The 13122-nt window shown below is 44.2% G+C and overlaps 1 protein-coding gene across 1 annotated transcript in view; it reads left to right on the forward strand.

Moving 5' to 3' along the window:
- Positions 1–400: 400 nt before the first annotated feature.
- LRIG1 (leucine rich repeats and immunoglobulin like domains 1) overlaps positions 401–13122 on the forward strand; it is a 139261-nt gene continuing 126539 nt past the window's right edge. Inside the window, exon 1 of the mRNA XM_081901451.1 lies at positions 401–1664. Coding sequence (XP_081757577.1) covers positions 1450–1664 — 215 coding nt within the window. The 5' untranslated portion in view covers positions 401–1449. The remainder of the gene's footprint in view (positions 1665–13122) is intronic.

Below are 13122 nucleotides of genomic sequence, written 5' to 3' on the forward strand. Positions count from 1 at the left end.
GAAGGGAGATCCTCGGGCAGCAGCAGCAGCAGGCGAAAGCGCGGAGAAAAGGAGCGACTCTTCCCAGCTCTCTCTCGCGCGCTCTTCCCCTTTAAGAGGCGAGCGGCTGCTGCCGAAGCGGGAGCCTCCCGCTTTCACACCTTGGGTGGGAAAGGGAGGCGGGACCTGCTCTCTTCTGATTGACGGCCTGCCAACCTCAATGGAACGTTGTGTATCCGAAAGGCGGCGCGCGGGTGGTGGGGCGGAGAGGGGAGGGCCTCCTGTCCAATCGGGAAGCGGGCGGGCGCGCCGTGGAACGCTAGGCAGCCAATGCGGAGCGAGAGGCGGGCGGCTTGGAAGAGGAGGAGGGGGGGATGGAACGTGTTGCAATGTGCCCAACGTGGGTTTGAGTCGGGGAAGCGACGCTTGCGGGGAGGGGGCGCTGGAAAGTGGAAGGGAAGGCGAGAAAGAGAGGGAGAGATGGTGGCTGGCAGGCTGCGGGGGCGCCCCGAGAGGATCGCGGCTGGCAGCGCTCCGTGTGGGCGCTAAGGGCTGCTGGCTCAGGGTAGGCGGGAGTGGGAGGTGTCGGGAGGGGGGAGGAGGAAGAGGAGGGGGGCGGCCAGGGAAAAAGCCCAAGCGGAGAAAGTTGCGGAGGTGGAGATAAAGCACCGCTTCCCTCCCACCCATCCATCCCGGTTCCTGGGAAAAGGTGTCTGATCCCCGGGAGAAGGAAGAGGGGAGAGCAAGGAATTGGCCCCGCTCGAGCAGCAGGCGATGCAGCCCTCCTCGCCGGCTCGCCCCTTGCAGCGCTGAGACACTTCCCGGGAAGCGGAGGCGAGGCGGAATCTGCAGCGGGGGGAAAGGAGAAGGAGGCGGAGGGACTTTTCTGGGGGACGCCGAGCCTCTTTCTTTGCAACAGCAGCAGCAGCAACAAGGCGCCCGCCTGTGGGACGGGGCGCAGGACTCTGTTATTCCCTCCCCGCGCGCCTTTTCCAGCAGCAGGATCCGGACCCTTATTTATTGCGCGAGTGGCGATCGCTGAGAAGGAAGAGGAAGACTTTTAAAGTTTGGCGCTGGTGCCAAGAGCTCGGGAGGCTCCATCCTGCCTCGCTTCCTCTCCCTCTCTCTTAGTGGCACTAAAATCCAGCTCTCTGGATGAGCCGGTTCTGGGCTGCTGGCCCCCCGACGAGTGAACTCCAGACCGGCCCCCGGAGAAACTTCAGGAGTTGCAGCTGCAGCTGCAGCCTCACTTGGAGCTGCCATGGTCTGACTAGTAAATGTCGCTGGAGGCCTAGAGACTTGGTGCAAAAGAGATCTGGGCTGAACGAGAGTGACGAGTTGTTGGCACTTTCTTGACTTTTCCTTTCTGTCTTTAGTACTTTATTATTATTATTTTTTAGTTGGTGGGATACCACCAACTCTGCGCTTCTGGCCTCTTATTCCTAACCCCCCCTCCATCCAGGATACAAAATGGCGCTGCCGGGATGGGGAAAGTGGGGGTCCCTGCTCTTTTCAGATGCCTTTTGGACCTTCTTCATCCTTTCCCAAACGTTGGTGGGGTTCGGCTGCTGCTCGGAGCGGCAGGCCTGCGACGTGAACTGCACGTGTAGCGGTGATCGTGTGGACTGCAGCAACCGGGGGTTGGAAGAGGTTCCCGAGGTGCTGCCTACCTGGGCAGTCTACTTGTAAGTCTCCCGCCTCCGAAGTCAAAAGTTCTGAAGCTTTCTTGTGCTTTTTATTTCTTTCCCAGTCAGACCTCCCAACCTCCTTCAAAGTCTTCGCTGAAGGCCAGTTCCTAACCCTTTTCTTCACTGCAGTCTGTGATTAATGTAATATTCCGTCTTCCCTTTATTGAGAGATCTAATTGTAACCGGTTGCCGAGCAACTAACTCCTGGGAGATCCCTTTGGGGGTAGAGAGTTCTCATATCCTTGTGGAAAGATCCCGGTGGGAATAGAGGCTGCTCATTCCCCTTGTAGTTAGGGATGTTCTGCAGAATGAGATGTTCGGCCTTTTAAAGGGAAAGCTTCAAATTCTGATCATTTAAAGGGTTTTTTTTTGGGGGGGTTGTGTTTTTGTGTGTAAAACTTTGCCACCCAGGCTGTGGGACCTCCAGGTCCTTCTTAACCAGATCAACTTTTTGGGACACCAGCCTGCAAACTAGCAGTTTTTAAAAATATTGTTGTCACTGAAGATGTTGGCAGCGTTCTCACTGTGTGTTGCAAAGGTGTGGGGAAGAAGGGTTGTGTTTACTGTGTAGAAGTTCCTATAAGACTCAGTTTCATTTAGGCTTAGAAATGTCTGTAGTGTGGCACGGGTGTTAGCCCTTAAGAATCAGATCAGTAGTGGAGCTGAACATAAAAGTGGATGACAGGCTGAAGATTTTCAGAACTCTTAAAAAAAAAGAACTTTTACTGACTTGTGAAGCATTTAATCTTGCCATGGAATATAAAAGAGTTTGATTTAATAGTCCCCTTCTTAGATGATTCAAACACCTATGTAGGACTTTGAAGACCTAAAGAATTGGGACTCTAAAGTTTCATTCTTAAACACACACACATACACACACACACACACACACACACACACACACGGTAGGAAATAAGGCCCTTTCAAGTAAACATTGATAGGATTTTACTGAGTCTTTATTATGCATGAGATCAGGTAGTTAAGGCTTGCCAAGGGTGTTATAAGAGTAAAACAGATCCTCAAGAACTATGACGGTGTGTAGCATCACTACGTAAACAGCTGCTGTGGTGTATTGGTGTTCGGTGTATGTGTATAATCTCAATATTTGAGATACGTGGGGTTTTTAATTTAAAAATTGCCTGTGCTTTCCTACAGACATTTAGAACTAGTTCTTGAAAACTCTCTCTCCCCCCCCCTTTCTTCCAGCTCTGTGTGAGATTACATATCTCATGTTTCACCTCTAATTCAGTGGTGAAAGTTGGAGGGGCTGTGAATAAAAGGTTGCTGTTTGCCTCTTCAGGACAAAGAATAATCTTACTACTTGTTCGACCCACTTCCTTGTGTTTCTAAGGAATTAATAGCTGCACCCCAAAGTGGGGAAAACTTAACATGATGAACTTTTGGAGGAAAAAAAAAAGAAGTCAAAATGGTTAGCAGATGTAGGCCAATCGCCCCTGGTTGCTGCACACTAGGCCCTTGTTATCTGTTAGAACAGTTTCACAAGACTCTCTTATTAGTTATTAAGTGATTGAATCGTGTTTTCTTCAGAATTGGGACCCAGGTGGCCAATTTGAGGTTAAGGTATTAAAATATGGATAAACTAGCCTGTGGTTGGTGCCTGACTTTGTGATTTTCAATAGCACTTGCGTTCAGATCCTGATAAATCTTCACATTTGGGATTATTTCCCTTTGACTCCAGCAAAGGGAGTTTTACGTGAAACTAAATGTGTTTTAAGATTACAACCTGTGGTTTGAAACCTAATAATAGCGTCACACTTTATCCAGTCAGAAAGTGGGAGTGTAGCAAAAGGTTACCTGTATATAGGTGTTATTCATAAAACGTATAGCTATATTGGTTTCTTAGATGTAAATTATTACTGTTGCTGTTTTTAAGATGGTATCAGGAAAACTCATTCTTCCCATGTTCCAGTCGCTGCTGCGTGTTGCAGGTTAAAGGGTTTTTTTTTTTAGCAAAGAGCAACATGAGTTAAAAGTAGACACAAGTCAAGTATGGTACTCTACTTAAATATGTTAGAGTAGTTTAACACACATTGTACGAGAAATGTCAAAATAGGGTATGTTTAAATTATGGAATAGGATATGCTTAAATCTGGAATGAAACATATAGGTAGTCTCTGGATGAGAATTTGGATAAGTTCATTTTATTGGCCACCACATTGTGCAGCAGTCTAAACATCTGTGTATATGTATCGTGTACCCAAATATTACAAAGCGTCTGCCATTGTACATATGGAGGACTGGAATTAAAGATGGGCAATATTGTGCCATTAGGGGTTTTATGCTGAAAGAGACCTGAAAATGCTAATAGGTTCTGTCTGTATCAGAAAAGAGAGTGGTAGCTGAGGTATTAACACCCCTATTTTCAATTCAAAGCCTTGACTAGAATTTTGCGTTTCATAGGTTGTAATGTAGGCTAAATTCTCCCTCTGAGATAGGGAAGATAAACATTCAATTGTGGTCTGCTTAGTGCTGTGTCAGTGTGAATGTTTAATTCAGATTGATGTCATTATAATTTAGCTGTCAGCCTCTGGAGTACAATTTATTTACCGCCACCATAATTATATCGCTATCTTAAGTTATTTACAACCGTGCTTTACAGACGTGTGAAACTCTGGAGTATATCATATGTTTAAAATTTGCTGCTGCAGAGTTGCAAGTTGTTGATCTTTTGAGTGTGTGAAGCACAAATGTGATTACTAGCTGATCATTACTTTACCCTAATTCCTATAATCCGCCATACTTGTTTTTTTGGAAGGATTTCACATCTGGAAACCTGCACTGTTTTCTTTCTCTGTCCATGCACGCACAGAGTTAAGAAGCTGTTCGGTTTAGGGCAGCTCATATGCTACCATAAGAGGACATCTCGATGACACTTCTCTTGCTTTTCATATATGCCAGCTTCATTTTAACAGTAATTGCAGCACTGGTGATGATATCACCACCGATGTTGAATATTGAATGTTCATTTGATTAAGCTTTACAGTGGTGATAATTATTTTACCACATGAAGGGTGAATCTCCTTAGATTTTGTTTCTTCAAGTATTCATACCATGTTCATAATAACTCCTATATGGGTCACAGTTAGGGACCGTACTGTAGCTGCCATACTAAGTATCAAGAGCAATTTATAACTCTTCTGTTTACTCTTCTGGATATCTGTGCAAGCTGTTGTAGCAATACCGGTCAAGAGTCCTGTAGCATCTTGAAGAGAAGACCAACTTACTGATTGAAGTTTATGCTTTTGTGGGCTAGAGTGCTCTTTGTTGAATGCACGAAGCATTCAAATAACTCTCTAGAGTCAATTCCATACGTTTTGACAAAAGTGAACTCTAAACCTATGAAAATCCTTAGTCTTAAAAAAAGGAAAATTGCTTCCTTAGAATAGTTGTATGTGGTTTATTCTAAAACTATTGCTATATGGCTGTACTAATGCTAGTTTTGTTGCTAGAAATCTTCACTAGAAATTAGTAAATTTTGGGTCTTGGCCATTTTAGAAAGTAGTGCCATGAGATCAGGTAACAAGAGCTTTTTTAAAAAAATTGAATTATGAAGTGTTGTGATTTCTAAGACTAAAAGACTAAGATTAAAACTGAATTGCCTGTGAAACACTAAACTGGGGTATCCAACATGGTGCTCTTCAGACGTTTTGGACTATACCTCTTTCCTGATCTTTGGCACACTGAACGGGGATGAATGGGAGCCCAGAGTACATAGCAACAAGGGGGTGAGGAGGAGGCACTACAATGGCTACCCTAGAAAATCAGTCAATATGTTTGAATTCTCTCTTTTCTATGAATTTTCATCAGCACCTCGGCCGAGAGAAGATAAATATGCACTGTCACTTCTCTCGAGGAGAAGTTAGGAACAGAAGAAGAAGGGAAAAGTATCTTTCGTCTGTTTTGTTTCCAACTCAAGTTGAACAATTTCAGTTGTTTTAAAAGCTAGCCAGGGGTATCGCATCCCTGAGATGGATTTTGCCATGACATTACCTTCTCCCAAATAGATTTCCGTTAGAGCTTTATTTCCCCTCTTGTTGTGGCAGATCACAACATATCCTTGTCACTGTTCACACTTGCAAGAGGCCTCCTGAGCATACTTTAGAGCCTAGGAACTACCGTATTTTTCGCTCTATAAGACGCATCAGACCACAAGACGCACCTAGTTTTTGGAGGAAGAAAACAAGAAAAAAAAATCTGAATCTCAGAAGCCAGAACAGCAAGAGGGATCGCTGCGCAGTGAAAGCAGCAATCCCTCTTGCTGTTCTGGCTTCTGGGATAGCTGTGCAGCCTGCATTCGCTCCATAAGACGCACACACATTTCCCCTTACTTTTTAGGAGGGAAAAAGTGAGTCTTATAGAGCAAAAAATACGGTAGTTTCCAGTACTGGTACCAGAACTGAGCTTATTGCATGTTCCTTCTACACAGTGGTCCATTCCTGCTTTGCTTTCTTGTTTTTAGCAACCTAATTTTAGGTGCGGAAAAAGTCATTTTGCTGTGTGCTGTTGCTCAACACTTATGAGTCTGGAACCCTTGCAGATCTCTGCTGATTAGAGTGTGGGGCAGATAATGCCATGGTTGCAGGTTTGATTCAATCCCTGTACAGTGGACGCTCGGTTTGTGAACGTGATCTGTGCGAGAAACATGTTCGCAACCCGCAGTGTTCACAACCCACAATGTTCACAACCCGCAGCGCTGCGTCTGCGCATGCACGGATTGCGATTCGCCACTCATGCGCAAAGCACGATTTATCGCTTCTGCGCATGTGCAAGCGCCGAAACCCGGAAGTAACCCGTTCTGGTACTTCCAGGTTCAGCGTGGTGCGCAACCCGAAATTGCACAACCCGAAGCGTTTGTAACCCGAGGTATGACTATATGGGAGACGACTGCATATTCCTGCCTTGCAGGAATGATCCTTTGGATCCCTTCCAACTCTACAGTTGGACCTGTAGATCTAGGGACCTGTAGATCCTGATCTCCTTTCTGCCCCCACCCCTGCTTCAAAATACAGGAAAACTTTTAAGCAACCAGGCCAGAGTTCCCCATCTTCAGTGCTTTCACTCCTTGTGTAAGTCGGGTGTGTGTGTGTTTAGGTCTTTGGGACAATGTTTGGATGTAGAATCAAAGCTGTAGGTTTCTTTAAAATCTCCTGGCACAATTGGGAGAGAGGCATCTTCTCCCACCCTTTCTTTTTTTGGCCATGCTTTTTAACTTTTCAAGGAGGGCTGTTCTTAAGAGCCTAAACCCTCCTGTGCAGTCCTAAGCACATCTACTACTAGGGAGCAGGCAGCATTAAACTTGATGGGAATTACTTCTGAGTAAACAAGCACAACGTTTCACTGTCTGAAAGTCCACGCTTTGTGAATGGAAGACTGGCTTTGTTTATTTACTGAATTTCTAACCCACCCTGCCCTTCAGCTCAGGGCAGATAGCAACAGCTTGAGATGTGTATCAGCACTATAAAATTTCCTATAAATGCAGTTAAAATGTATACAAGAAAACATCCCCATCCCTGAAAGGCTGCTAGTAATACTTTAAACAAATAGTCTCACGGCAGGCTCGTGACAGCTACAGAATTAACTTGGACGTTTTTATGTTTTGTAAATAGTAGCAAACGGTTTCAGTGTTAGTATCATATCTTATGAACTTGCTTGGTTGTTGTGGTGTTGCCAAGACCTCCTAGAGAGTTTAAGGATTGTGTGTGTGTGTGCATATTATACATATTGATTTGCCTTGTGGGGCGTGGAATATAATTCAATAACCTCTGGCACTAGCATGTGCAGGGAAATGTATTTTGTTTAAAAGAGCCTACAGGGAACTGGAACTCTGCACATGAGACTGAACTGTGTCCTTTCAGTGCGGTGTGTGACAGTGGTTATATAAGATTATTTATTTGAACTCTTAACTGCTCTCTGTGTAATTTGCTTTGCACTCAAACTCCCATGTGGTTTTGAAAAACCGAGAATCATTGTGTGTGGTTGGGGAGGAGAGGCCACAGCTTGTGTGTGTGTGTGTGTGTGTGTGTTGCAAGGTAGTGGAAGATCTTAAACCTAGCATGCAATCTGAGGCTCCCCACCCCCTTTTGCCTGCCCACAATTTCTTGGTGCCTGGCTTTGAAGCTCAGATAGGCAACAAAAGATATAAAACGTCTGAAGTGTGATTTACTTGAGAACATTATCCGCGGTTAAAAAAAATATGTCTGCAAGAGTATAGGAAACCGAACGCTTGCTGCCAACAGATGCCAGGTGCAAAGTGTGGAGAACGTCAAAATGGGAATTACAGGCCTGGTAGGCCCCCCCCCCCAGACACACACACACACACACTTTTAAAAAAAATTAAAGCCATAAAACCCTTTCCCTTTCTCTTGCTCACTTAGGGTTGATAGAATTGCTGTGAGAGTTTAACTTCTTCCCCAAAATGGAGGAAGGGAAGAGAGAGACTCAGTGGAAAAGATTTGGAAGCTGGTCCGTTGTTAGTCTGGTTGCACCTCATGGGCCTCACAACAACACTTCTGATTATGTGCACATAGGATTAAAACATAAGGCGAGCCCCAGCCTTCCAGTCCTGTATTCTCATTCCTCATAGCGGTCAGCCAGGAGTCGCAAGCAGGAGCTGAGGGCAGAATTTGTCTCCTGTTGCTGTTCCTCAGCAACAGGTATTCAGGTCAGGTGTGGCATGCCTCTGATGCCACCATGACTAGTAGCCATTGAGGGCTTTATCCTCCATGAATTTGTCTTTTCTGCTTTTTGAAGTTGGCTCATGGTAGCAAATTCCGTACGTTTTAACTCAGGTGCCTTGCGAAAGAACTGCTTCCTGAATCTCCCACCATTCACTTTTGCTGAATGACTCCAGGTTTTAACTTTAGGAGGAGGGGAAAAAAAAACCTTCTATCCATGTTCTTGTTAGTATTATTGGGAGAGGGAGGAAAACTGTCCACTTTCTCCACACATGCATTATTTTGTTCGTACTTCTCCCCAACCCCCGTTCATCTGCCCCTCCAAACTAAAAGTCCCTGAACACTTTTCCTCAGAAAGGAGTTGCTCCAGCCCTACCAGAATAATGGTTGCCTTTTTCCAGCTCTACAGCATCCTGTTTTGAGAGGTGGAGACCGGAACTACTGGTACATGCAGTGCTGTATTCAAACTGTGGTTGTACCATAGATGAATATATTCGAGGCATTTAGGTGCTGGAAGATTTATATTAGATCCTTTCCAAATGATCTTTACCATGAGAACTTTTTTCACAGCTTCCATTCACTGGGTTGAGGTTTTCTACCATGACTCCGATATATTTTTCCTGGTCAGTTGCCATAAGCTCAGATCCCATCAGTGTATATATGTGTCCTTAGAAACAATGTGCATTGCTGTATACGGGCATTGGACTGCATTTGCCATTTTAATGCCCATTTCTCCAGTTTTGGAGCCTGTTGCAATTCCTTCTTCTTTTATCATCCTGAATAATTGTGTTTCATTGGCAAACTTGACTCACCCCAAACTCCATATCATTTATGGATAAGTTAACAAGCACTGGTCCCAATACAGTTGCTTGGAGAACCCCATGTCTTTCTTCCCTCTGTTAAGAGAACTGATCATTTATTCCTACCGCCTGTTTCCTGTGCGTTAACCTGTTAGTGATTCGTAAGAGGACTTGACCTCTTTTTTTTTATTTGCTCAGGCAAATCTTTTTGAAAGTTCAGGTAAAGTCTTCTGGATCATCGTTTCCACATACTTGTTGACACATCCAAGCACTGCAAGATTAGTGAGACAAGACTTAACCATTGCTGAGGCCACGTTGATTCTTCAGCAAGGCTTATTCTTCCTATATGCTTGATAATTTTCAGGTTGTCCATGCTCTTATTTCCCTCCTAAATTGTCATCCAGAACAGGAGGAAAGAAAACTGAGGCCATCAGCCCAAATTGCTTCTCCTTTCTACCTGTTCCTTGCAAATCTCCCACCTCAATTAAATTGGCTCCTACCTAATCTCTGTTGGAGATATCAGATTGTGGCAATGTTGAAAAAATTGATCCCTTGTGGAAATTTAAAGCCATATGGATGAAATGATGTGATCCCTGTAGCTGCTGATGTTTGTGTGAGAAGTGTGTGTATATACACTCATACATGTGTCCAGAGACATTACATCTCCGTGTTAATTGAATGCAGGTAATAAATGTTACATTCCTGAGCGTTGCTCAGCGGTCAGCTTAAAACAGACGAAATATCCCTATTCTGTTGAAGTCAGAAAACGATAGATATATGAGATGTCTCACTATATGCATTAAGTCTTTTTCCAACTATATACTGTAATCTCTTCAGAATTGGTGTGAGTGCATGAAAGGTGTTTATGGACTGTTTAAAAGCTCTTTGCAGATTAAAGTGGTGTGTTTTTTTAGTGTAGTGAATGTGTTAACACTAAGGAGACTTGGGTTCAAATCCTTACTCAGCTGAGAAACTCACTGGGTGACCCATTTAAACTGTTTTGAAAACAGCCAAGAGTCAGGGCAAGGGGTGGTTGTGACCCTGCAGATCAGGACTATAGAATCCATATCTCTGCTTTCTGGTTATGTCATTATCCCCCCACCCCCACTTATTCAGAGTAGGCTGACTGAAATAAACAAGTACACTAATTTCAGTGGATCTACCTGGAATATAACTGATGTTGAATTTAGACCTATGGAAAAGCAGTGTACAAATATTTAAATGAGATATTGGGTGAGAAAGTTCTTTTCTCTCAACCGCGCCCTACCTTACAGGGATGTTGCGAAGATAAAATGGTTGCAAGCAGAGGACTGTGTATAGCAGGCATAGGCAAACTCGGCCCTGCAGATATTTAGGGGCTACAACTCCCATCATCCCTGACCACTGATCCTGTTAGCTAGGGATGATCCCAAAACATCTGAAGGGCCGAGTTTGCCTATGCCTTGAGGGGAGGTCAGGATAAGCATGAAATATAGAAAGCACTTAATGTATTTTTGCCTTAAAAATATAACTGTTGATTATCTGCTGACCTAAATACATTGCTGGTAAACCACTGGATAGTTTGGGTTGACGTTTTTGTTTGTTTATATGAACACATAAAATAGAAGTACTCATTGAAATGAACAGAGCAGTCAACAACAAAGCATATCATTAAATGCTCAGTCTAAATCAGTGATCCCCAAATTTTTGCCCCCATAGACCACTCGAAAATTTACGAGGGTCTTGGCAGACCACTTAATGATTTTTCTTTTCTGCCTGTTTTAGCAAACGTAATATGTTGCACTAAATGCAATATGATTTAATTGTATTTTTATGGCTTCATTTTTTTCTTCAGTGTTGAATTTAATTGTGTTGCACTTTGAAATCAAATTGTAGTAGCTTCAGATAAAATATAATAAGCAAACGAAGCAATAAAAAAGACCAAGTCAATATGAAGTGTCGATGCCTTGAGTTTGCTGCTTCCCATCTTCAACCACAAATCCACAGACACATATCCACAGACCACAGTTTTGGAACCCCCTGGCCTAATTCACGACTCTTTGCTTCCAGCTCTGCAGTTGTTGTTTTTGTGTGTGTGTGTTTTTGAAATAAACATTTCAAGTGACACTTGCTGAACAGTTATGTGTTTTTCAGGGGGGGGCATGCTTTGTCTTTTTCAGTGGAAACAGAGTCTTAGAGGCCTTTAAAAAAAGAACATTTTATTCTTATGGTGTGGACTTCTGTGGATTACACTCTGTTAGCAGTTTCTCTTGATTAAGACATGACATGTATTCTTGGAGTTGGGGGAGCCTTCCAAAAACATTTTAAAGAACTTCTTAGTAATTAGCGGAGCTCAGGATAACTGGTGCTGCCAGGAGGTGCTTAGACAGTCTGCTTTGTGCCCCTGATGAAATACTTTTACAAGCCCTAAATTGGAAAATGTCTCTCTTTTTGGTTGCCGGGGGGGGGGGGGTGGACTTGAGGGAAAACAAAATGCCAAAGTTGACCCTCGTAAAGAAGTGTGTGTGTGTGTGTGTCTGTGTCTGTGTCTGTGTCTGTGTCTGTGTGTCTGTGTGTAGGCAGCTCACTCAAGCTTGGCCATTATGGCTTCATACCCCTAAATCCTATTCAGTATCACTGAACAAATGGAATGGAACTGAGAATGAGCTGTAATCTCCAAAGGCCAGCTTGTTGCATAGCTCAGCAGGACTGAGGGAGAGCATAAGGATTTCTGTTCTCCTCTGTACTCTCATCCCTGCTTCCCACCGAAAACATTTCCCGCCTCTTTAATTTTAGCATTGATCAGCTAACTCCCTTCAGCAGGCTCTCTGAACCTGCCGCCCCTATTGTCCGTTGTTCCATATCTGGCTCTGTTCCTATTAGAATGCCTCGGCCCTATATTCTTCGTAATTTGTAGTGTTTTGCGACTCATAGGGATTCTTGCCTCTTCTCAATTGAAAGGCTTTGCAGTCTGGCCCTAAACATGTTTACTCAAGGGCAGAGCCCCACTGTGTTCAAAGAGATTTGCTTCCTCAGGACATGTTCTTAAGATTGAATTTACACACCTCCCCGCCCTGCCTGAGGTACTAAGCTCTCCAGGACCTTTCAGACCCCCCCCTGTTCCCAGCATGGGGGAACTGTGTTTGTTGTTCATATGGGAGCCATTCACACAATCAGAGGTGAACATGTCTGAATTTGTGCAGTGGGCTTGTTGTGTGAGTGAGCTATGGGCTTGTCCATTATTTATTTATTACTTTATTTATTAAATGTGTATACTTCCTTTCATCCGAAGATCCCAGGGTGGTTCACAATATAAGAATACAAAACGAGAACACAAAATAGTTAATAAAGCAAACATCAACTAATAACCCCCCTCCCACAAACACATTTCAAAGGCCCTAGAACAGGGGTAGGCAACCTAAGGCCCGGGGGCCAGGTCCGGCCCAATCACCTTCTAAATCCAGCCTGCGGATGGTCTGGGAATAAGCGTGTTTTTACATGAGTAGAATGTGTCCTTTTATTTAAAATGCATCTCTGGGTTATTTGTGGGGCCCGCCTGGTGTTTTTACATGAGTAGAATGTATGCTTTTATTTAAAATGCATGTCTGGCTTATTTGTGGGGCATAGGAATTCGTTTATCCCCCCCCCCCCAATATAGTCTGGCCCACCACATGGTCTGAGGGACGGTGGACCTGCCCACAGCTGAAAAAGGTTGCTGACCCCTGCCCTAGAATGTTACTGCCTGATTACAGAGAAACGGTTTTGCCTGGTGCCTTAAGATATGCAATGAAGGTACCAGGTGAGCCTCCCTGGGGAGAGCATCCATAAGTGGGGAGCCACTACAGAAAAGGCCTGTTCTCAGGTTGCCACCCTCCAGATCTCTCAGAGCGGCACACAATGAAGGCCCTCAGATGACGGTGTAACTCAGGCATAGGCAGACTCAGCCCTCTAGATATTTTGAGACTACAACTCCCATCATCC

The sequence above is a fragment of the Podarcis melisellensis genome (assembly GCF_964234715.1).
Source record: "Podarcis melisellensis genome assembly, chromosome: 2".
NCBI classification, from domain to species: domain Eukaryota; kingdom Metazoa; phylum Chordata; class Lepidosauria; order Squamata; family Lacertidae; genus Podarcis; species Podarcis melisellensis.